We start from the raw sequence: 26,149 nt of genomic DNA, 5'->3' as shown, positions 1-26,149 counted from the left end.
GAAGACTGGTCTTTGACAATTACCAATAGTGTCCAGTGTCTTTGAAGTACTTGAAATTTTAGGTTCTGAGTTGGTCCTGTTAGTGTCTCTTGTAGTTTGCCTTAACTTTTGCTGTTTACTTAAGTTTTTACTACTCTTTTCCCTCTGAAGCGCCTTGAGGCCCTCCCATAAGGCGCTGTATAAATATTTTGGTATTATTATTATTCAAATAAGGGACTCCTATATACCAGTGGTTTAGCTTCCTTGGGTCAACCCCGCGGTGCTCACTCGGGTGAGCCCCTGACAAGAGCTAATCGAACGATCACACTCGCCCTCTTGTGGTGACGGCATGCACCTCAGGTCACCCCCAAGTGACCCACTCCATAAGCAGGGCACTGGGGGCTCACCCGGGTGAGCCCCGTCAAAGCTATTCGAACGTACCGGTGTAGACCGGGGTCGACCCAGGGAAGCTAAACGAACGCACCCTTTATGGACAACGGTTTGAAAGCCACTGATGTAGCTGTCATCTCAGTCTTATTTATATATCACTTAAAAATCATTGTCAATTGCAAAATCTGGATTTTGTCAAATACAAGATCTGTAAAGAGTTATTCGTTATTTATCTGTTATTTATCATAAAATTAACACATGGTTGTGGTTGTGCACATTTTCATTTGTTTATGTCTTCCAAGTTTTCATGTTCTGAGATTTCCATGTGTTAATGTTCTCTAGTTGTCTTTTTGTTATCGCAGGACCCATTTTTGAGGCGGCAGAAGTCATCACACTAGAGTTGGTGAAGGAGGCTCGGGTCAGTGACATGGAGCTACAGGATGACAGACTAGGAGATGAAGAATGGAACATCATATCGGACATGTCAGAGGGGTTGGTTACTAGACTTGGATATGTTATCTTGGGCCCACAAATTGTACCCAAAAATGTTTGAAAAATTATTCATAAATACTCTAGACAGTTTCGCTATTTCTGTTGGTGGAGAGCGTGTCATGTGGGAATGTTTAAACAGTTGATAATGACCAGCTGGAGCTGTTTATAACCGGTTGTTTTCAGATAGCATTTGTGCGGGTTAGCGCACAACCTTGTTCCCCAGGGTGATTGATCTTGCCGCGCCATTAGGCCATGGATCTGAGAATGCATTACTACGCGCACGAATGCATATTCCAAAACTGTCTCATAAACATGCACCACACGTACAGCTTAGACGTTGGAAAACAAGTTTTTACAGAGTTTCCTACTTTATTATGCCTTTTTACCAAAATGGCATTTATGAATGGGAATAAAAGAGTAGTGACTCGTTCTTACATGGCCGTTTAAAAACCTTGCAGGGTCGTAGCCGTGCGGTAAAGGCCCTCGCCTTTATCACACGGCCACGACCCTGCCGGTTTTTAAACGGCCTTTTAAGACCTCGTTGATACCCTTTTATCCCCTTGATCCACTGAGTAAGTAGTCTTAAAAACTCGATCACCTTTCGAAAATGAGTTTTTACATTTATTGTATCTACATTTATATAGGCGCTCCAGAGTCGCGCCGAACCAAATTCTGAATTAAGTACATGAAAAGTTTGACGCCCTTCAACAGTTAGGAGCAACTGCATGTGCTAGAAGTCGAAAGATCGACTCTGGAGCGCCTTGGTTTTAGACGTCGATCTTGACATGAGCCGAGCCAATGTTAATGTTATTTTAAGTTCGCCTGTCTGAAACCAAATTTTATTTTGGTCGAACTAGAGTTGCTCCTAATCTTTTTGGTTCTGCCCGACTCTGGCGAGCTTTCTGAAACGGGTGTGAATCGAACAGTCCCAGAAACCAAAGGTATACTTTGCGTTTAAATAAGGGAATAAAAGAGTAGGTTATGGTTCTTAAAGGGCTGTTTAAAACTTGCAGGGTCATGGCCATGTGATAAAGGCGAGGGTCTTTATCACACAGCCACAATCCTGCAAGGTTTTGAATGGCCGTTTAAGAACGAGTCACTACTCTTTTATTCCCATTCATATATGCCCTTATGTTAAATACGGAAATTGTTTCTCAATAATGAACGTTGTGACACAACGCTTTCTTTTGCAAACTTTCAAAAACGTTTGTAAAAATGTTTTGTGCACGTCGGTCGGTGTGTACACACATTCTACGCGCTGTTACTAATAGCTATGAATTGCGTTCCGCGTAATTTAAATTGCCATACATTAGCTTGCGCGCCCAACACGCGAAGCCAGCTGGTCTTAAACAGCTTCAGCTGTGTCTTTATCAACCGTTTAAACATCCCCAGGTGACATGCTCTCCACCATTAGGAATAAGCGAAACTGTTTGGGCTATTTATGACTGGTATTTTTATTGTTCACACAGCACTGAGACTGAGCAGGGCGGTACAGTCAAGGAGAAGACGGTGGTATCTGAAGAGTGTAATCTTATCACTCTGGTGGATGTCATACCAGGGAAGCTGGAGGTCACAACGACTCATGTGTACTTCTACGACAGTAGCCCAGAGAAGGAGGAAGGTAAGGCTGTGTTCGAAATGGCGACTTTGACTACAGCTATGGCTAGATCAGCGCGTCTGCCATTGTTAAAGAATAGGCAGATGCGTGCGATTGAGCCATACATGTAGCTGTACTCGAAGTCGTCGTTTCGGACACGGCCTTAGGGTATTATGAGGATGATATTCTTCCTGCTTTAGTCCGTTTTCCAAACTTGTTTGTCCCTGGAAAATTCTGGAAACTTAAGATTAAATAGCCTGAAATGTTTTATAAGAGAGCTTTACATATTGACTAGAGCTCTAACACCCCATTATACACGCACTAAGGTTTTATTCCATGTGGGCGCATCCATGTTTATGTGTCATCAAACCAAAAAATGCAGCAGATGTGAACTCACAATATGCTGATGAGCGTACAAACTGTGAGCGTCTTGAGGTGCGTACACTTTTTTTTAGTACGTCATTTAGCACAAACAATAATTAGGCAGCGCGGGGACGTTGTTTGCAATGGGCAGTCACGTACGTAAGCGCACACGCCGTATGTAAAAAAATTGCGGCAATGTGTGTTCTCTTAAAATTAAAATCGTTCCGTAGTCACGCACCACATCAAACATGTATGCGCCCAGGGTGGCTTCAAAACGCAGAGAAAGTTAGCACTCTAGTCAATATATATAGCTCTTTGATTAGAGCATACTCCATGTATACATGTTTATAACACCCCTTGCAAGTATTGTGCCTGCTCATTGGTTTAGAGCGCGTCACATGACATGTCTTAGTTTTGCTAGACGGCGGCCGTGTGATAGAGCGTCGGTTTGCCATGCGCTAGTCCGAAGACTAGCACATGGCGCCGTGCGCTAGTCCGACAGACTAGCACACGGCGTGCAGTACCCAGACGTCCGTTGCGTGTACGAGGATGATAAATTAATAGTCTGTAACCATTTCGGATTGTCCGACACTACATGCAACACAGTAGGTAAAAGTGTTTGCAATCTGTGTTCGCGTCGTCCGTGGATTGTAGCATTCAGGTCTGTAACTTAATAATAATAATACAGGTTTTAGAAATGTTTGGGGTGTTATAAAACAAATATTGACTGCTTTTACTCGTGCAATGGTTAAAAACTATGACTCCCTCGGTGATCCCCGGAGCGTTCTATTTTCCCTCGGCTTCGCCTCGGGAAAATAGAACGCTCCGTAGATCACCTCGGGAGTCATAGTTTTAACCATAGCACTCGAAGCAGTCAATATTTGTATAACATGTAGGTAAGACCCTGTACTCAAACAAATATTCCTACTTTTTTCCAAAGACCAAATATCATGCCTGTTATACAAACATTGGTTTAACATCTACGATTGTGAGTTGCACAAATCAACAAATTGTGATTCATAGCAAGACATCAATTATTTATTCTAGTCATTGTGAAATCAGCAGTTAGCTGATTGTGATTGCAAGCCCTGCAGTTTGACCACTGGACTATGGTGATTTGATTGCAACCTGTGGATTTAGTATGTTGTAGAAAATAGCTTGTGAAAATGCCAATTTTAAGATGCATTGTGGCAAATTGCAGGCGCAGTAGTAAAATTCGCGTGAAAGGATTGAAGAATGTTTCACTGATGTCTAATTGTGTTTCGCATGTAAATTGTGTTGTTGTGAAAAGTCGTGAGTGACACAATTGGTTGACCAAGCAGGGAGTAGTCACGACTATTGATGTAGTAGTCGTTGCGGCACGATTAACCGAGTAGTTGAAAAACAGTAGTCGCGACTCGACTAAGCAATCAATAGTCGCGACTACGACACTAGTCGCACTAGTCGCCCAGGCCTACATTGTACTATCCATACACTAATGTTTTTTTGTTTTTTTTGCCCGATTGTTCAGGTAGCGGCCAAGACTTCAAGTGGTCCCTGTCCCATCTGAGGGAAGTCCATCTTCGCCGTTACAATCTCCGACGTAGTGCCATCGAGATCTTTTTCATCAACCAAACCAACTACTTCATCAACTTCAAAGATAAAAAGGTACAGATGGGGGCTACAATCCCCACCAAAATGCTTGGGCCACCCATTCACAACGTGACAATAAACATTCTCTCCCCCGTGCCCTGGGCCCAATTTCATGGCTCTGCTTACCGCCGAATTCTGCGCTTACGATCGCGATTCCCCGCTTACGTGCAAGCGCCCAAATTTCTGCGCTAGCCTTGTAAGCGTAGAATGCCTAGTAACGTGAAATAAGCACGCTAACCCGTGAAATATGCTTGCCGTAAGCACAGAATTCCCTGCTTCCGTAAGCACCGATTCTGTGCTTACGGTAAGCAGAGCCATGAAATTGGGCCTAGGTCATGTTGATGGTAGCGCAGACCGCGCAAGGAGAGCCAACTTGATAGGGGGCACGGGGGCTGTGGTGCTGGGGCCTAACGAGATATGGCCGGGATTGTAGTTCCTGGACTTCCATTCAGTCCATTTGCATGAATCAAATCAGTTTGAGTGGCACCAGTCTCTTCGACACAAGACTCAAGCCGCGCCCAACTTCATAATGCTTAATGGATAGGTCTGTTAAAGCCTTTTCTAAACAGATCAAAACATTACCGTTAGAACACTTGGTTATATGAAAAGTGCTGCTTAGCGAAACAGGGAGTTTTGGACTGTCCCCCTTGTGGAACCTTTCAAGTTGAACCAACATTAACCGACACCTTTTGTTGTTTTAAACAGACCAGAAACAAGACCTATAGCCGTATCCTTAACCTGAAGCCTCCAAACCTTTACTACACCGGGGCCAAGTCCCCAGCTGACCTCCTCAAGGCCTCCACACTGACCAGTAAGTGGGTCAATCGAGAGATCTCCAACTTTGACTACTTGATGCAGCTCAATACCATCGCTGGACGCACCTACAACGATCTCAGCCAGTACCCAGTGGTAAGCATAGTTTTATTTTCGTCCTTCAGATGGGAAATAAAGCCATTGGTCCTGTGTGTTTTCTAACGTGCAAAAGAACCCAGTATCGAAAAAAGAAGGGGTTCGCCCTGGGGTGGATTTCACAAAGAGTTAGGACTCGTCTTATCTCGAGTTACGACGAGTAACTTGTCCTAACTTAGGATTAATCTTAAAGGGATGCTGCAGTGAATACAAATATTCATTTTGCTGTCATTTATTTCTGATATATGTATTGAACATCAATAAAATGTGTTTTGTTTATTCCCGACATATCTGACTTGCGTAATTAGCAAATAAGTCATGCCCCCCCCTTTTGTGGATTGTTACCGCCCCGCTACCATTGACGTCACGTCGGGAATTCAAACATTATCGTCGCCTAGGTACCAGGCCACACAGTGCACACGTCTCTATATGCACACAGCCAGGGGGCCCAGCGGCTCGGGTTACCAACATGACGTCACGTTTATGCAATGAGGGCTCTCTTTTAGGGGCGGGATGGGTTCCCCTAATCTCTTGAAAACAATTTTTGAAATACTTGCGCATTTAGTAAAAAATAATTAAATAATATTTCAGGTTTAAAAAGTCATGTTTAATCGTTTAAATGAATAAAAAAAACACTGCAGCCACCCTTTAAGGTCTGCATGCTACAGTGAAGTCCTAAGATTAGTCTTGAACTAGGAAGAGTTTTGTGAAATTGACGGCTGGTGTTTTAGTTTGACTGGCAGCATATGGCACATGGTGCTGTGTAAAAGGAGGTCTCATAATTCAAATGTAGTACCCATATACCTTGCAGGAAAATACTGAATGTTAAAGCGTCTGGAGTGTCACTGAGTGTCATGTCATGTGGACTTAGTAAGAAGCCACTATTATTGTTTTATTCTTTTAGTTTCATTGTTTTTTTTAAAGTTTAGTTTGGGGGTTCCTGTTTATGATTCCAGTTGTTTTAAAGGAACACGTTGCCTTGGATCGGTCGAGTTGGTCTTTGAAAAGTGTTTGAAACCGTTTTTTTATGAAATGCCAATGGTTAGATAAATAGTTTAAAAGTAGAATAAAATGATCCACACAAACATGCCTCCAAATTGCTTGGTTGACCATTTTGTGGAGTCAAAATTTTGACTCCATGAAATTGCCGACCATGTAGTTCGCAACGTAAAAGGAAAACCATGCAACTTTTAATGATACTTGTGTGGAGCATTATATTATACTTTTAAAACATCTGTCTAACCATATGCATTTCATAACACACGTTATCAAACACTTTTCAAAAACCAACTCGTCCGATCCAAGGCAACATTTTCCTTGAAATATTTTGGTATATTTATTGTTGGCATGCTGTACTTCTTTTTAGGCAGATTTTCGTGCCAAATAAGTGTTTTTGTTATTATAATTATTATTATTACTTCTTAAATAATATGCTCATTTTCAGTTTCCATGGATACTGTGCGACTACAACTCAGAGACGCTTGATCTGGAGGACCCCAAGGTTTACCGCGACCTCTCCAAACCCATTGGGGTCGTTAACCCCAAGAACATAGAGGAGGTCAAGGGCAAGTAAGTGTTTAAGGGTCACATGAAATCATTTCCTTCCTCTGTTTATGTTTACAGTCAAGTGTGCCCTTTCCAGAAAAATAATTATCACCTTACTTACTGTAAACATAAGAGATGTTAAATTTGCATTGGGGATAAAGAATATTATTATTATTATTTTTTGTTTTACCCATACACCGATGTGTTAGCACTGTATACTCAGTACTTTCCCGATACGAGTCCTGCGAAAAAATATCACAGGCGTGTTACTTAGGTGGGTTTCGAACCCACCACCCATGCAATTCTAGAGCAGTGTCTAACCAACTAGACTATCAAGGTTGCCCGGTAGCTAGAGGCAGTTCGCATCCTATGTTTTGGCAGGGGGTATTGTAAACATGATACATGTACATGTATATTGATTCTGTTGTAAACTACTGTTTAAATTTTTCCTTTTACAAATTGTATTTACTGTCATTGAGGATGTCAATGTGAAACAAATGTCTTATTGTGTTAAAGGTATGAGAATTTTGAGGATCCTTCTGGGACGATAGACAAGTTTCATTACGGCACCCACTACTCCAACGCAGCTGGTGTGATGCATTATCTCGTACGCATCGAACCGTTCACATCACTTCATATACAACTCCAGAGTGGCAAGTACGTTCATTTAGGCAAAGAATTGACACCATTTCCATCTAACTTTTCTATTATCTATCAGCAAGCAAGTTGTTAAGCACTTTTTGTTACTGTGTTTTTGAAATTTTGCTAGGATTTCATGAAAGTTTACCTATCACTTTGCAATGTTTGTAGGGTGTCGTGGCCGAGCGGATAAGAGCACCAAACTCAAGCTCTGGTGTTACTGTTCAAACCATAGAGTTATATATAAGAACAAGAGGACGCACTGGTGATGCTTCTTGAACATACGCGACGGAACCGCGAGAAAACACGCGCACCATTCTGCACACGCGTTGAATATGAAGTACACGTTGGAGTTTGTGTTTATTGAACGCTGACGCGATCCTGTTTGTCAACTTACAAAATGGCCGCACAAACACACGCTAAGCAATGGCTGTTTGTTCAACTTAGAAAATGGCCGCCTGCGCGCATGCCGGGGCGCGTATATAAGCCAGTGCGCCCTCTAGTTCTTATATATAACTCTATGGTTCAAACACAATATTAGGATATGTTTTTGATCTGACCAATAGTAAATTACTTTATTCACAATTTTATGAGTCAAAGTTAATCAGGTCATCACTTTGCTAACTATTTGCCTCGCTAAATATACAACTGAAGTTACAGCGTGTACCCCCAAAAATCACCCCAAAATGTTTTCTAAAGTTTTGTTATTATTTTTTTCTTGGTCTCAGGTTTGACTGTGCCGATCGGCAGTTCCATTCAATTCCGTCTCTATGGGACACATTGATGGAAAACCCTAATGACGTTAAGGAACTTATCCCAGAGTTCTTCTACATGCCGGAATTCCTGGAAAACATGAACAGTAAGGAATTTATGAAAATAGTAAAATGTGTAACAGCCCTCACTTTTTATGAACAAGTTAATTTCAAATCTTAAAAACGGTCTCAGGTATTTATGTATATTGGATCAAATGTATTATTGAGCATATTGTTATATTTTGACTTGGGTTTTTTTTTTCTACAGAGTTTCATCTGGGATATCTTCAGACTGGAGAACCTGTCGACAACGTGATCCTTCCAAAATGGGCGTCCTCCCCTGAAGATTTTATCTACAAACATCAGCAAGCCTTGGTAAGCACTCGCCATTTTTAAAAAAAAACTTTTGAAACTGACATTCCGACCGTAACTTGTCTTTTTTTTACATTATTCTTTATCATAGATACCCATCGGGTGTCATGGCTGAGCGGAAAAGAGCATCAAACTCAAGCACTGGTGCTTCTGTTCAGAAGAGTGTGGGTTTGAATCCCGGTCATGACACTTATGTCCCTGAGCAAGACACTTGACTATAATTGCATCTCTCCACCCAGGGGTAAATGGGTACCTGTGAGGGCAAAGATGGTTCTTGTGATTGATTAAGCTTAGTAGCACATATTTGTTGCACAGGCTGTATACTCCCCAGCTAGCTGGAATGAATTAAGGCCCAGTGACCAGGGGTAATAATGTTGAAAGCGCTTTGAGTCGCCTTTGGGTGTCAAAAGCGCTATATAAAAACTGATTATTGTTGTTATTATTATTATGTAGTACACAAATTATGGGGGTCTTCATCTAACAAGTTTGCTTTTACGAGTGTTTATTGTCCTGAATGTTATAATTTGTCATTTTAAATGATTGGGTGGAAATAAATTGAACTTGAACTTGAATTTATCTTTTGCTTAATTCCTTCATCATTTAGGCCTATCTTTCATCATCCGCTTAAAGTATCGTGGCCGAGCGGTTAAGAGCACTGAGTTCAAACTCTGGTGTTTCTGATCAACAGAGTGTGGGTTTGAATCCCCAGCCGTGACACTTGTGTCCTTAACCATTGCTTCGTCCTTCGGATGGGACAGAAAGCCGTTGGTCCCATGTGTTGTGTAACACATGTAAAAGAACCCAGTACACTTATCAAAAAGAGAAGGGGTTCGCCACGGTGTTCTTGGCTATGGCTGCTGTATGCACCATAGCACCTTGTAAACCCTTACAAGGTGCTAAAAGTAGGGTCTCAGAATTCATCACTGCAATAACCTATCTTTCTGAAAGTTTGTATATACTCAGCGCCTTGAGTACCTTGTTTGGTAGATACGTGCGCTATATAAGACTTTGATATTATTATTGTTATTATTATTATTATTATTATTATTATTATTATTATTATTATTATTATTATTATTATTATTATTATTATTATTATTATTATTATTATTATTATTATTATTATTATTAAACTTTTTTTCAGGAGAGTGAGTGTGTGTCCGCTAACCTACACCAATGGATTGATCTCATCTTTGGCTACAAACAGAAAGGACCAGCAGCTGTTGAGGCACTCAATGTCTTCTACTATTGCACCTATGAAGGTAAAAGTACTTTTCAAATCTCAGCTTAGAACACATTTAAGAGTCAAAGACAATAATATCGCAGAGTTTATAGTTAGCATCTAAATTCGCCAGAATTTAGGAGCTTATATCATTGTTTACAGGTTTTGAGGTATTGCATGGTGAGGTATCAATAGACCTTTTCGCAAATACCATTGCGCAAGCGCAGACTGTTGAATGAGGTGCATTGTGGGATAGATATGGATCAAATTTGGATACCAGCTAGACCACAATGCACCTAATTCCAAGCTTTACACGCACGCCCCAGTATTTGCGACAAGGTCTATGTTGAGGCATCAATATATACATGTATATCATTGTTATTGGACGTTTGTAATACCGAAGAGTTTATAGTTAACGTCTAAATTCACCAGAATTTAAGAGCTTATTATTGTTATTGGATGTTTGTAATTTCCTTGAGCATTTTTAGTCTGTTTATTTTAAACTGTTTGGTAATTCTCCTAACTTGCTTAAATTTTGTATCATTGTTTGGATGTTTGTAATTTTCTTAAGCATTCTTAATCTGTTTATCTTAAATTGTTCTGTATACTTCTTAACTTGCTTAAATTGTTAACGTCTTCAAAGCGCCTTGGGACCCTTTAAGGGTAAAGGGCACTATATGTCCCTTTAATTTGTCTTGTGATTGTTCTGACATTTTACCATTGTACCAGTGAGTTGCAGGAAATCTTTCATTCCACAACTGCTCAGTTGTTATGAAGGGTTTTGTAAATTTTGTACTTTATACTCTATTGCCCTTTAATATGTGATTGTTTATATTTTTACATGTTTTTTAATTTAACCAATGTTAAGTGACCCTTTCAGCTACTGCTGCTTTCCTTTTGTATGTATATACAATACATAAAAAATAAAAATAAGTATATGAAAGCCATATTATTATCATTCATTAAAGGAACGTTACAGAATTGGTAAGAAACAAAAAACATGAAGATCACAGATTTACATGGTGTTACCGCAAACCTTTCTATATTACACGGTCTAATGATAATGAAAGTTGAAAACATCCCTTGAAATATTTCTGTCTGGGAGTTTGGAGCTCAGTGAGCGTTTTATTCATGTTTGTTTTGGCATTGATGCAATGCAATATTTGTAATCGGTTTTTCACTATTCTCTCGTGACCCAGATGGCCGATCGATCTCAAACTTCTACAGGTTTGTCAGTTTATGTATATGATGGATTACATAAAGTGCTTACACTGCCAGCAACTGTTTTGTTAGCGAAACCCAATTCTGCAATATTCCTTTAAATATGAGAATTTCTTGATTAACAGGCGCAGTTGACTTGGACGCCATCAAGGATTCCCTAGAGAGGGAAGCTGTAGAAGGCATGATCAACAACTTCGGCCAGACCCCATGCCAACTCCTCAAGGAGCCGCATCCAAGACGTCTCAGCATCGAGGAGATCGCCAAGAAGGCTTCCAAGAACCAGACGCAGCTCCTGAATGTCTTCGATCACCTGAGTGAGTTGAAGGCCTTCTTTGTGGAGGTCTCAACCTCAGACAGTGACCCCTTGGTGTATGTGAACGTCCCACGGAGCCAGCCAAAGTCCTTCATCTACCAAGGGATGCCTGATATTATGGTTAGTAGTCGCATTGTTATTAGGACTTGGGTATTTGGGTTGGCATAGTGTTGTCTTTCCTTTCCTGGCACCTCTAGGACCCCTTTCAAATCCCACCGGGGGCACTTTGTGAAATGGGGTAACTGAGACGAAAATTATTTTTGTGACATTGTTGTACTGGTTTCTCAAAAACTACAGCACCTCTGCAAGTTTTTTTTTAAAGGAAGCTTTCTACCATCATCATCTTCAAACCCATGTAAATCTGTGGACATTGTATTGTGCGTCCTACAAACAGTACCCAAACCCTTTAACAAATTGAACATAATTTATAAACTATTGTGGGTTCTTCTTTGATTGAACCAGGTGACTGTCACTGAGAAAGGAACAGTCGGAGCCCACGGATGGCTACCTTATGATAAATCCATCTCCAATTACTTCACATTCGAGAAAGATTCTTCCTTGATCAATGCAAAGTAAGTTCTGATATTATTTTATTTACTTTTTTTTTTTTTTTTTAATGCAAGTTGCCAGACACACAAGGCCTGAAGGCCACTTCAAGGTGTGGGCTACAAATCAACTATTTTTCCAGGGGCCGTTGCCACCTTCTGGGGCTGAAACAGGGTTACCTCCTTTACAGTCTATACAGATGTAGGCATGGGTATCATCCATCAGAAGCCTGGCTGGTAGAGCAGAAAGCACTACCCCCGCCCTCCCCCCACTTTATGAAGCAAAGGTTAACTGACACAAGTAATAACTGACACAACTGTCGTGACCTGATTGCTTATAATCTGTATTCTTTATCCTTTATTGCTTCGTACATGTACTAATCACATTTTGTGGATCTTTTTATTTTTTTTCTTCATGATTTTACTTTTCATGATTGAATGTTCTAGTTTTTCTTATTTGAAGTGTTAAACGCCTTGGAGCATTTTTGCAATGGATTCAGCGCTATATAAATGTGTTTAATTACTATTATTATTAGTATTATTTGCTCAGACCTAATGACATTGTTGTTTGTTTATAGAATGAGGAAGTCAGTCTGTGGGCCCTTTGCCCCCGGTCTGAAGGTTACCCCATCCCTGTTTGCCTCTACCCACGATGCAAAGCTCCTTCTGACAGGAGGGCACTGGGACAACAGTCTGAGAGTGTACAACGTCGCCAAGGGTAAACTCTTATCACATGTGGTACGTCACACGGACATTGTCACGTGCCTGGCGCTGGATAATTGCGGCATACAGTTGATGACGGGATCCAGAGATACAACTTGCATGATATGGGAGATCTCATATCAGGTATGAACTACGCTATTGTTAATTTAACCCTCAAGTGCACAAGAATCCATTTTGGATGTTATAATAAAACCCTGCCATTTTTGACAACTGCCAATGCTTATCTCAATGTACTAGTAATACCGAGGGATAAACTAACTGGTAGCAATCCCACACTCTTCCAGATGGCCAGACGATCTAGAGCTAGGACAGACCCTTTGCACAACGCGGAACGCACCTCCTAAAGCAACGCTCGTCATAGTGCCTCCAATTGATCAGAAAGTTTCACCAAAGGTCACTCGTTGTTTACACAGTCATGCAAAATACGTGTGTTTAGCACCCCCAACAAGTGCTACTTTGACCCCTTTTATGGCGGGCGGAAAGTTGCTTTAGGAAGTGTGTTCCGCATTGTGCAAAGGGTCTATTCCACCATTCCAGGGGCGGATGAATATTTGCATGGGTGGGGTCAGGCTTGTCAAATACAACAGACTATGGTTTGTTTTTGTAAGAGTCAATAGGAGAATACCATTGAGACAGCGGACCAGTCTATGTTGCAAAGCTCCAGCGGGTGAACGACCTTGCCCTGGCCACTCAAACTTTAAACTAGGTTCTCAAGCATCTCAGGAAAAATGGGATTTTATTAAATTCATATGCTGAGTAATTAAAATAAATAAAAATTATTATTTTTTAGCTCTTGGTGAATGGAGTTTATTCATAAAGGGTGGTCTCTGAAGTAATTGTTGACATTAAAGAAACATTCAGTTTCCTAAGAAAAAACATGAATGTTGATGTAAATTGATGTATTTATCCAAACCTATACTCATTTTTCTCTTAAGCAGGAGACCATGGTGTGATATTGTTTTTTACCGGTACTTATATAATTTTTGTACTAAAGGTCTCCATGGAAAGCAGTGCTGGGTGCTGATCAGAGTTTACCCTCATTAAAGATGACGTACATGTAAATAATTTTGGGTTGAACAAAGTCAGTTTCCCTTGTGGTTTATTATTTGATATCTGATATAAAAAGTCGCATCCCTTTAAGGTGATCCCCTGTCTGCCGCTTCCCAGGTTGTATCGTTACCTGGGTGTGATCCCTGGCTACACGGCATTTTGCAGTTGAATGGCTTCGGACAGGCACCCCCCGAACAAAGATATTGACAAAACAGGGAGACCGCCAACTTAGGGCTAGATAGCTCAGTTGGTAGAGCGCCGGCACGTTAAACCGGAGGTTGTTGGTGCAAATCCCGCTCTAGTCTATTTTTCTTTGTTCAACCCAAAATCATTTAAAAATGTACCAAGTCAGTTTCCCTTGTGGTTTATTATTTGGTACATGTAAATAAATAAATAAATAAATTAATTACCGATAACCTTATTGTTCTGAGCCAACAATATTATATTATTGAAGAATGTTGTTTTGGTTTTATCATCAGGGTGGTGTAGCCAGCGGAGTCGGTAGCCAGCCTGTACAGACTCTCTATGGTCACGATGATGAGATATGCTGTGTAGCGATCAGCACCGAGCTTGATATGGCAGTCTCTGCATCTAAGGTAGTCCACTAAGATACCCTGTTATCATCTCAATGGGTCTAAACCTCCTTTAGCCCTTTTCATGATTCTGAGCTCTTTTCTGAGGTCTTTTTCTTCAGCCGCGCCACGCATCTAGAACTCTCTACCACTTAATCTTTGATCTTGTCTTATATTTGTTTGCTTATACAGCTACCGCAGAAATTCTGTGCTTGCCGGAGAATGGTGATCATAAGCACAGAATTCGGCAGTAAGAAGAGCCATGAAATTGGAGTTCAGATTTGAGTCCTGGGGTGGATTTCACAAAGGTAGTCCTAACTTAGGACTAGTCCTAGGCAATGTTAAGAGATAGGACCAGTCCTAAGTTAGGATGAGTTACTGGTCTTAACTTAGGACCAGTCCTATCTCTTTGCATTGCCTAGGACTAGTCCTAAGTTAGGACTACCTTTGTGAAATCCACTCCTGGTCTTGACACTTGTTTCCTTAAGACTCTTAACCACTATTGCTTTGTCCTTCGGATGGGACATAAAGCCATAGTAATGTGTCAAGGGACTTGTTTGAATCATTGACTATTGTATTTATTGCTATAAAATGTTATCTTTTTCAACAAGTGTATTTTAATTAACTTCATGCGAACTGTATTGAGCGCCTTTGAAAAATTTTTGTTGAGTATGGCGCTATACAAATGTTTCTGACTGATTGATTGATTGATTGATTGATTGATTGATTGATTGATTGATTGATTATTATTATTGCACCTCAAAGAACCAAGTGCACTTATCGTTAATAAGAGAAGAGGTTCGCCCCTGTGTTTTCTGGTATTGTTGTCTGTATTGTATTGTTGTATTAATGTTCTTGCCAATTATTGTTTTTTAAATGTAATTTTTAAAATGATTTTAAAAATAATTTTAATGTTTGGTCTACATAAATATATGTACATGTGTGCAATTCCTTTTTATTGAATGTATCTTTTTAATAATTGTTTGGTTGTAAAGTTTTTAAATTGTATGTGGAATGTTCCTACGTATTCTTATATATTGCATTTGTATTGTTTTTCTTTACCACATATTCTGGATTTCTACTTAGCTTAGGCTTACGTTTCATGTTATTGTTTGTACGTAGCTAGTAAGAGCACTTAAATGGTTTTGTGTGCTTTATAAGTTTTCATTATTATTATTAATATTATGTATCTTTCAATTCAGCCTTTGGTTGTCATGTGACTTTTAAATAAACCCATTCAATTCAATTCAATTAAAATACACATTTATTACCATACTTCTATGAAAAATATCGACAATTACACTTGCTACAGAGTAAAGCAACAATATCATTAAGTAACGTTTAACATAAAAGAATGAATGAATTGAATTAATCCAAATTGATTTGACTTCTCATCTTTCAGGATAGTACAGTCATCATTCACACCATCATGAAGGGTCACTACGTGAGGACGTTACGCCCCTCCGCCCTGAACCTTCCACTCCCCATTTCGATACCGTGCCTTACTATTTCCAACGAGGGTCACATAGCTGCACTGTGTGCACCCCTGCACAGCAAGAAAAATACCCAGGTACTCAGAGTCAAAACATGTTTCATCTTTTTAAAGGTTTTGTGTACTGTTTGTACGAGACAAAACACAAACATCCACATTAAATGTACATTGATAATGGTGGTAGAAAGCTTCCCTTAAAACATTACTTGCCGAGGTTCTGTAGTTTTTGAGAGATGAGTAAAACATAAAATCGCTGTTCATGTGTCTTCCGCTCGAACAATGATAATGTAACGCCATTTTGTACAGTGTTGTTCTCGACTGATCCCTGTGTAAAAAGGCGGTGTGTGATCCTGTTCCAAGTGTATTGTTCTCGGGACGTGTTCTCATTGTTTGGGCGTGCCAACAGCACACTTGTCGCTTAGCACACTCTGCCTGAACTCAGCCATGTATTCCCCAGCCATGAACCTAATTAACAATGATCTGTTTTGCAGGACGTGTGTTCGCTGCATGTGTATTCCATTAACGGCAAACACCTGAGCACCGCTATCGTCTCTAGTAAGATCAATCATCTAGATAGTATTGGAGAGTTTCTTCTGACTGCTGATGACAAAGGAGATGTCACCATCAGGAGAATGTTCTGGTACGCTTTTTTGTCTGCCCCTATAGACCGATCGGACGCGCACCGGGTGCACAAGTGTTGAGCACCGCGCGCCATTGCTGAGGTGTACATGTGCCTAGTTTAAGACATGAGGAAATCATGTTCCTTTTCACTCTTTATGGAAATTAAATGTTTTCCTCAACGAGTAACACAAGTTCCTTAACAGGACATCATGATATACGATGTAGATCACCGACCACAAATATTTGCAACAAAATAGAAGCCGGATCATCTTGAAAAAGGTGCTTGTCTTAGGCGAGTAAGGGGTCAAAGACGCGGAAACTGCATAACAGTCGCTTAAATGCATTACATCGGCAAGGTATTTTGTCAGAATTTCAGTATTTTACTTTCTGCTTAATTTTAAAAATTTATCAAGAATGTAGTACGTTGTTATATCAAGCAGCCACATCAAGGAAATTTCATAGATTGTCAAGGAAAACATTCAATTCCCATGAAAAGGAAAACGATTTTCTCATGTCCTTGTGCACAAAACTAGGCACAAAGACACCCTGGTAGTGGGGCGCAGCGCATGGCGGCACCCAGCACTTGCGCGTCTGGATCGGTCTATATGTAGATTTGTTTCACCCTCTGGTTTGCTTTTTTTTACATTATAAACCTTCCTTTCCTCAGACCTCCTTAATATTAATTGTCAGAAAAGAAACAACCTCCTTATTCTGGGTTGTTATGGCCGAGCAAGGAACTCAAGCTCTGGCAAAGTTTGGGTTTGATTCCCGGTCAATAATATTGGAAACCCTTTGAGATGCCCTTTGGGTGTATAAAGTAAAGGTTTTCTCGGTCAATTTCGGCAAATGAGCAGCCAATTTAACCATCGAGCTATTCTATTTCGCGCGAAATCGAATGCTACTGAAAAGGGTAATTCGATTTCGTTTTATGATTAGTTAAATGTAATGTTGCGTCATTCGATTAAAAAAAAAATAATCATTCAATTTAAGAAATAATCAAAGCAGCATTCAAATTCGCAGATGCTTCTTGAGGCGTGTGTGTCACAAAAAAAGAATGATGATACGCTAAATTGAACAGAGTTCTACAGGAATTTGACTCGACTCAAAACGAAATTGAATGGCCGAATTCTGAATTTGAAACGCGGTAATAACTGGAGAGGCAAAACAGCTTTACTTCGAACGCATGAAAATGAAATTGACTGCTCATTTGCTGAATTTGACCGAGAAAACCTATACTATATATATAAAAAATGATAAAACTAATAATATTATTATTATTCTATTTTTTGTGTACAGCCTTGAAGTGTTGAATACCATGCCTCTCAATGTATCTTTACACTGCGTTAGCGTAGTACCAACCAAAAGCCAGATCCTCGTTGGTCTCCGGGACGGCAAGCTAATCATCATTGCCGTGGACAGACCAGCAGAAGCTCGCAAATTCCTTGGGTAAATTTACCGGAAATAATTCAAAATCTCACAGTTTTGTTCAATGCATGTCAAAACCCTGGCCCAAAAGCTTTTTTTTCTTTCTTTTTTCTGCTTAGCACAAGTGAGCAGTTATTTTTCAAACAATTTTTGTTTTACTTATTTTGAATATTTTCTCTACTAAACCAATTTTGATGTCTCAATTTTGTAAGTGAGTGTGAATTGTTGTTCTGCTTCTTTTAAAATTGTGTATTGTCTGTATATTTGTCTGTAGTTCAACCCTTGGTCACCATGGGAAAGTTGTTTTAAAAGAAAAGAATAAACCATTAATGAATTAATGAATGACCAGGGCTCCTATGAGAGCGCCTTTAATTGTTATAAAAATAAAAAAAACGCTTTGTATAGAACTAGTTTCTACTATTTTAAAATGTTTAGTCATTTTGTATTTGCGCTAAAGCATCTGTATGAAAATCGCTATGTAAGAATTGCATATTGTATTTGCTATTATCAATTGTACTCAAACTTATTTTTAAAAGATGCTAAATTTTTCTTTTTCTTTTCAGACGTTGATTTTACATCAGAAGTCAATCAGGAAAAATCAACAACCTGCTGCAGCACAGCGGAAAAATTACAAAATTTATGAAAAAAAAGAAAAAATAATGAAGAAGAAGAACGTCACAGAAAGAATGATAAAGGGATCTGAGAAGCTGAACCCTGGAAAGTATTTGTCAGCGAAACCTTGGCTATTTTGTCTGTCGTTTTTTATTTCACAAAAAAAAGGTTTGTTTGCCATCTGAATGGCCCTGTAATAGGAATCAGCTCTGAAAGCGATGCGTACCTCTGAAAGCGATGCGTACCTTTTTAACATGTTGGAGCTTCGTTGGTTTGCTGTCATTTAACTCAACGTAACCCAAGTTGAGGCTTGGATGATTACTAGTCTGGTACCTTGTTATACCAGGAGGATTTATAACCAACAATGTCACTATGTGTACATGTGGTACCTGGCGACAATGGGCTGTAATGTGATTAAGGTATTTGTGTGAATTTTCCAAATGTGAATGTCATGTTCTTCTTGACAGTTTGGAATAAGCCGTTTTTGAGATATGTTGTAAACAGCACTATTACACAATAGGAGACTTTTGGGACGCTTGGTGGCAGCAGACTTACCAGGTAAATTCCATTGTTCTCAGTAATGTGCGCATGCTCAGAGCTACGTAAACAATAGAAATTTACCTGGTAGGTCTGCTGCCACCTAGCGTTCCAAAGTCTCCCATTGGATTTGGGTTTAGTCTGTCGGTATACACCCAAACCAAACCAGTGCACTCCTATAGTGTCCAAAATATCTCAAAAAGCCTAATAAAGCTCTACAGTGGAGTGTGTAATAAAAACTAAGGCAGTGTCCAAATTGCCGGCAATGGCTACGGCTGGATTGCCGCTACATTGTGCAGTGAAATATAGGGCATCCTTAGCAACACACTTGGAGACATCTGTAGCCACAGCTGTAGCCACATAAGGAAGCTGTTTCTGCGCACTCACCTTGTACCATAGAGTTATAAGAGCTGGAGGGCACATTGGCTTCGTCCAGGCATGCAACCATTTCATGGATTACCGGGGAATTTTCGCTTGGGCACATGAGTACTCCATGTCACAAGGCATTCTTTGCTTGCACAGCTAGCGCAGAAATTCTGCATTAGCACGCGGAGAAGGGCGATCGCATGCGCGTAATTCAATGTGTTGTGCTAGAATTCTGTAAATACCAATTCAAAAGTAGATATGCTGAGGCAACGGTTTTGGTGTGTGCTGACATAGCGGCAGACTTTTAAAACCTTGTCAAGCTTTTTCCACGGGAGACTCCGGGACCAGTGTTTAATTTATACAATTCTTACGTCTTCCAAAAATGATCTGTTTGAATGCTTTCATAACTCAGGGCGCCTTCAAACTGTCATTGCTGTGAGGTGGCTTATTTGCTCGCGCCATTGCATAATTAGTTGCTAAAAATAAAAGCTTAGCGCCCGGATTAAAGACAAACAGAAACCATTTCAATATTGTATGCGTGCGTACGTGAGTCAACGTTTTATGTTTACTCGCAAGTAACTATGAGTAGTACTACTACAAGTGCCATGTGGCGCGTTGATGATGGCGTGATCGCTTAAGTAGTGGAATGTTTGTCTGACAGCCGGATATTTTGAGCAGAAGTTATGTCATTAGTGCCAAGTTCTGTTGAAGTGGGACTTGAAACTTTGCATGTCGAAATTAGATGTTAGGGAAGTTATCAAACTTGTTTAAAGTTGCAGCTAGTTGTAATTTAAGTATTGGAGGAAATTGATACAGAGAAATTATACAATGAATGTGCTAGATACTTATCCTGTAAAGGTCAAAATGTACAGATGTAAATTAATTTTAAAAGCAAAAAAAAAAAGGACACTTAGATTTTTTTTCCCTTACCATTACCATGGTCTTTCCACTATTCCGTGTATGAAGTTTTTCGTAACAAATTTGGGAAAAGAAGGAAATTAATTCCAACAAATCTGAACCGTGCAAATGTGGATGTGAATCAAATTCTTGCGATATTTTTTTAAATGCCTTGTTTTTTCTTACAGCTGACGTGAGAAAATGTTTTTTCGCTTTTTGCGTTTGGTGTAAATTATGAACACTGCTTTAGCTGTAAAAAGTAAAATGTTGAGGAGAAACTTAAGTGGAAGGTACTGCATATCATGATTTTCAAAATTGATTTTTATTATTGTTATTATTTGGATGATTAGCTTTTTTGTACTGACTCGGTAACCGCTCGGGCAGAATTGTGATAATAAGAAGTTGTATATTATCTAAATCTCTGCTAAATCCTCACTAAATTGTTAAATTCATTTCTTTATTAGATCCCAAAAAGGGTATTTAAAATGCTCGCATTCAGTAAAAACATTGAAACATTAAACATATTTTTTTTTAAACAGTTCTTGGGCTATAAACTATTACAATAAAAAACACTATAAAGCAATTGTAATAAAACACTTTATCTTCAAGTACGCGCTAATCCTCCAATCAGATTGGCAGAATGGAGTGGTGATAAAAACCTATTGCACGGCTAATATCACTACCATGCGTCTTGTGTGTTCTATGTCACGCGCCAAGTTTGCTTGAAGATAAATACATTATCACACGCGCGCTCGTGGAAATACGAAAAATATAGCGCGTCTGTGTCCCATATCCAACTCGGCCTTCGGCATCGTTGGATATGGGACGCAGAAGCGCTATATTTTTCCGTATTCCACTCGCGCTTGTGTGATAACTTATAATAAAGCAATTAGAAAATTACCTGGTGACTGAGCGATACATAAACGTTTAAAATTGAGATTGTGGTGTGCTATTGCATGAGGGATAAAAGAGGACGGGTTAAAAGCAGTTTGTCGCAGCGTATGGCACTCACATACCACCATACCTCATGATTATAATGCACTACTCTCTATAGTCCATAGGGGATCTGCAACAAATATCCTACCCCCTTCCTCCTCCCAAGTTTTTCAAACCGACCTTTAGCTCCTATTCGTGGTCCTATAACATATTTATCTCAGTGAGAATTTTACAATTTTGTTTGCCACAGTTTTTGGCTGAGATAAATTTGTGTACAGTAAGCACCGGAAGGATGGCATGCCTTTTCGTGTGCTTCGGTTACCAGCACCACGAAATAGAAACTCGTGCAGTCGGAAAGAAATCGTCTCTATGAAATATTGGGCCCTGATTCTTATTGGGAATCGGCCGAGGTTAAATATTGTCAAAAGGTCTTGTATCGAGAACCATAGGTAAATTAAATCATTTTTGATTAAAGGATTTGGGTACTTTTTCAAAATGTCCATTGATTTACATTAAACTTACAGGGTTTGGAGATAATGACAGTGGAAAGCTTACCTTCAAATCTTACTTACTGAGGTGCTGTAGTTTTAAGAAATGAGTAAGACAATGTCATGAAAATCCGTTTGTAAATGATTAAAATTATTTTCATGACATTGTTTTACTCATTTCCCCAAAACTACAGCACCTCAGCACGTAGTATTTTCAGGGAAGCTTTCTACTATCATTATCTTCAAACTGTGTAAGTTTAGTGTAAATCTGTGGACATTGTGTTTTTTGTCGTACAAAAGTTACATAGACCCTTTAATGAGTTGAGGAAGAAGTGGGTTTTTTTTTAGATGTTTTTTTTTGTAAGGTTGGTAATGATCATGGTGCAATGATTGTAAAAAGCGAAAGAGAGATAGAGCAGAAAAAAGAACAGAGAAGTAATTTTTTTAATCAGTGTGTGATTTCATGCTTGTAATGATCTGAGAAGTTTTGTAAAAATTGTGTTGTTTTTTTTTTATCCCTACAGTAAAAAACCCTTGTTGTTGTTGAAACCTATGCAAAATTGCCTCGCGTTAAAAAAGTTATACACACCGTTGGGTGTAAATGAGAACTTAAAACAAACAAATTTAGAACTTGGTCAAAACAACATTGGAGGTAATTTGCAGGTAACTTTTAACTAGTGTAATTTGTGTAAATGCAATGATATTCTTCATCTTGCCTTCTTGTTTTAAACCCCCAAGCTAAAAAAAAAAAAAACAATGTCTGTGATATGAATGTGGCTAGCCCAGGGCAGGCCTGATACATACTTTTCTTATTCTTAATTTCTTATTCTTTATTTGGCCATTAAAGGCAGTGGACACTATTGGTAATTACTCAAAATAATTATCACCATAAAACCTCACTTGGTAACGAGTAATGGGGAGCTGTTGATGGTATAAAACACTGTGAGAAACGGCTTCCTCTGAAGTGACATAGTTTTCGAGAAAGAAGTAATTTTCCATGAATTTGATTTTGAGACCTCAAGTTTAATATTTGAGGTCTCGAAATCAAGCATCTGAAAGCACACAAGTTCGTGTGACAAGGGTGTTTTTTTCTTTCATAGTTATCTCGCAACTCAGACGACCAATCGAGCTCAAATTTTCACAGGTTTGTTATTTTATGCATATGTTGAGATACACCAAGTGAGAAGACTGGTCTTTGACAATTACCAATAGTGTCCATTGTCTTTAAACAAATACAAATACAAGCAGACAGTATGTAAAATAAATAATATAAATTCAAATACAAAGCAAGACAAATAGTAAGGGCACAGGAAATTACAAAACAACCCTAATGTGATGGCCAGGATCAACAAAAGTATAATTAAACACTGTAGCTCGAAAGCCTGTTAATCCAGTCACATAGGGAGGCGAACACACTATATAAAATACTCTCTTTGGAAAAATAATAATAATTTGAAATAAGTATAAATAATCTGTACTTAAAATAACAAAACCAAAAACAAACACCAGAAATTAGACAAGCAAATAAAATTGTAAACAAATAAATAGTTAATTAAAAAATATAAATAAAAAGAGGCATCAAAGGCAATTGCCATCATTGCCTTGGTGCCCTTGAAATTATCCGGGAGACGTTTACATTTTCCACATAGGGTGCCCTTTACCAAGGAGAAAATGCCTTGGTGCCCTTGCCCTTTCAACAAACGAAGCATACAGGCCTGCCAGGGTATCGACATCCAGTACTGTTGGCACTTATGTCGTTTGGTCACACATACATTTTGCTCCTGTCAACGTTTTGAAACCGGCGCTTGGTTACCATGAAATTAAGTTGGGTTTACCAGCAGGATTCTTCACCATTGCTAAAGACACTAACAGCCACAAACAGTTTAAGCATAGCCTTATTGTTTTAAATACAGGAAAATCTGAACAAGCCGTTTACCAAATTGAATTAACAAACAAATAAACAACCAAAGGAATATATCCGACAAGTTTTGATTATGACTGAAAAACAGAATGACAAAAAAATGTCATGAAACTCAGTGTTGTGTTCATAGGGAACAAATTCACATGAAATGACCAAATATTTTACAAACTCCTGTTTTGTTTATCCTTTGTAACTTAATCACAAAACACTTTTTGTTCTTTTCTTTAAGGTTAAGCAAGCACAGTGAACTATGTAAGCATTTCTTCAAGTATGTTTAAAGGAATATTAAATGTAATTTGTCAAAATATCTATTTTTTACTATTGAATTTGGTAGTGTAATATTTTTTACAGATATTGCATAACTACGTGAGTGAATGTGAGATATAACGCATGTTGAGTATAATAAGGGAATTTATTGTTAATTAAATAGTGTAATTAAAAATGCAAATGAGATTAATCAACAAACTACCATTTTTGGTTTTTGGCTTATAGGTTATTTGAGGTGGTCTAGAGGTTTTATTTTGGTGTTTTAAGACTAAAAAGTCTTCAATACAAAGCGTCCCAAAAAGCTTTTCAACTTGAATAGCGCCTGTAAGATAAAATCATGTGTTTTACTAATGAAATCATGTTACTTTCCTTCACTTAGTGGCTGACCAATCAATGTCATCAGGCATGACATTCTTCCTACCTAAATCTGATTTCTGATTTTGCTTGCTCTCAGAAAAATCAGCAAGTTTGTTATTAAATAGCCTGCGGTCGATTTCACAAAACGCTAGGATTAATCTTATCTCGAGTTAGGATGAGTATACCCCTGTTAACTTAGGATGGGTTCAATGCGCCCTACGTCGTCAGATAGGGAACTGAACTGAACTCGTCCTAAGTCCTAAGAGTAATCCTAAGTTAGGATGATTTTAGTGAAATCGACGGCTGAACAGCTAAGGGCCCAATTTCATAGAGCTGCTGAGCTCAAAAATTTGCTTAGCAAGAAATTTCTTCCTTACTTAAATCCTGAAAATCAAGGAAGAAATTTCATGCTAAGCAAATTTGTGTGATAAGCAGCTCTATGAAATTGGGCCCAGTCTATTTAGGCCTATACCATGATGTGTACATAAAGGCCAGCACAGTTGTACTCAATCAAATGGTCCTACTTTTTTATTTTAATTTTAAAATAGAATTAGCTGCTGCAAACAACCAACAAACCAAAAGGCCCCGGTGGTATAAAAACAAAAATTAGTTTATGGTCTACTGTTTCAACCATAGCAGAGTCTTTTTCTAAGGCTTTTTTTCTAAGGGACCAATATCATACAATGTAGTTTTGTACCACCAGTTTGAAATATGAAATGAGGTGGTGAATGTATCTACTGTTTTAATGGTTTGGTTGTTAGCCTTTCCTATGAAATATTAAATTTTATTCATGTGTATTAGACACTAGACTGAGGCCAACCCTGAATCAAGCGACTATGGCCATTGGCAGCAGAGATAATCATGATCACAATCACTGTCTTGGTACCTGTCTTTGGTATTAATGTGTCGGCCATTTTGGATATTTTGTAGCCCTAATATACATTAACCGTGTGGCATAAGTTTTCTTTCACAACCTTCATTTGAATTCCTGCGACAAACCAAAGCCAAAAAAGCTCAATTCCATTAATGTTATATACAAAATGTTTCATTTGCAATCTCTACTTATGTGTTTTATTGTAATAAAGTCAAAGATAATGTATAACACAGACTAGAATGGAGTAACATTTTCTTCATGGATCATTAATAATTGTGTCATGTATCATCCATTGTGTCTATATAAGTAAATGTTGGCTTTACAAAAAGATACCCCCCCCCAAAAAAAAACAAAAAAAACAAACAAACAAACAAACAAACACGTAGGGTGTTGTGATCGAGCAGATAACAACATATGGTAAATTATAGAGAGAAAGGTACATCAGCTTGGCCAGTCCAAGGAATCTTCGGTATAAAAAGAATTGACTGTACACGGTACATTTTCCCTGTTTTTTTGCCCACATATCTTTTCTGGAAACAAAAGTAATAACTGTTTGTGTCGTGTCAGTCATAAATGACAGACAGAATTAAAGTCACCGTATTGAATAGACCACACCTATTGCTCGGCCCTTCGGGTTTGGACATGTGAAAACTGACCAATCAAAATTTGGATTTAATGAATTGATTGAGTGCATAACAATGTGTACGATGAGATATTCGTTTGTTAAAATTTGTATTTTCAAAAGTCTTGACAAGAAAGACAATTACATTGTAAACGCTACAAGGTGACCACGTGTGTTCTTTAGACCCTCCTCTTTAATTATGTATGTAGATTGGTGCCCGACCCCATGGGGTCTGGGCATGTAAAACTGGCCAATCAAAACTTTTGAGTAAATGCATCAATTATGCGCAAAACATTGTATGTTTGGTGGGATATATTTTTCAACAAGTCTATAAAAAAAACAATACTAAAAGTTTTTCCATTGGCCACACTAACTGTATTTTACCACGAGAGGGCGCAAATATAAAAAAAATACTTCT

General features: G+C 38.8%; 1 protein-coding gene across 1 annotated transcript in view; it reads left to right on the top strand.

Annotated features, from left to right (window-relative positions):
- LOC139939491 (neurobeachin-like protein 1) overlaps window positions 1-21,743 on the top strand; it is a 65,769-nt gene extending 44,026 nt beyond the window's left edge. The window contains exons 37-53 of the mRNA XM_071935451.1: window positions 732-861; window positions 2,331-2,482; window positions 4,332-4,468; window positions 5,159-5,362; window positions 6,807-6,931; window positions 7,424-7,564; window positions 8,275-8,405; window positions 8,567-8,673; window positions 9,815-9,932; window positions 11,239-11,546; window positions 11,889-11,998; window positions 12,550-12,817; window positions 14,224-14,340; window positions 15,719-15,886; window positions 16,300-16,448; window positions 17,726-17,875; window positions 18,418-21,743. Coding sequence (XP_071791552.1) covers window positions 732-861; window positions 2,331-2,482; window positions 4,332-4,468; window positions 5,159-5,362; window positions 6,807-6,931; window positions 7,424-7,564; window positions 8,275-8,405; window positions 8,567-8,673; window positions 9,815-9,932; window positions 11,239-11,546; window positions 11,889-11,998; window positions 12,550-12,817; window positions 14,224-14,340; window positions 15,719-15,886; window positions 16,300-16,448; window positions 17,726-17,875; window positions 18,418-18,424 — 2,522 coding nt within the window. The 3' untranslated portion in view covers window positions 18,425-21,743. The remainder of the gene's footprint in view (window positions 1-731; window positions 862-2,330; window positions 2,483-4,331; window positions 4,469-5,158; window positions 5,363-6,806; window positions 6,932-7,423; window positions 7,565-8,274; window positions 8,406-8,566; window positions 8,674-9,814; window positions 9,933-11,238; window positions 11,547-11,888; window positions 11,999-12,549; window positions 12,818-14,223; window positions 14,341-15,718; window positions 15,887-16,299; window positions 16,449-17,725; window positions 17,876-18,417) is intronic.
- The last annotated feature ends 4,406 nt before the right edge of the window (window positions 21,744-26,149 follow it).

This window comes from Asterias amurensis, chromosome 7 (assembly GCF_032118995.1).
Source record: "Asterias amurensis chromosome 7, ASM3211899v1".
Lineage (NCBI taxonomy): Eukaryota > Metazoa > Echinodermata > Asteroidea > Forcipulatida > Asteriidae > Asterias > Asterias amurensis.
Note: the sequence above shows the minus strand (reverse complement) of the source record. Positions and strands in the feature narration are given on the sequence as shown.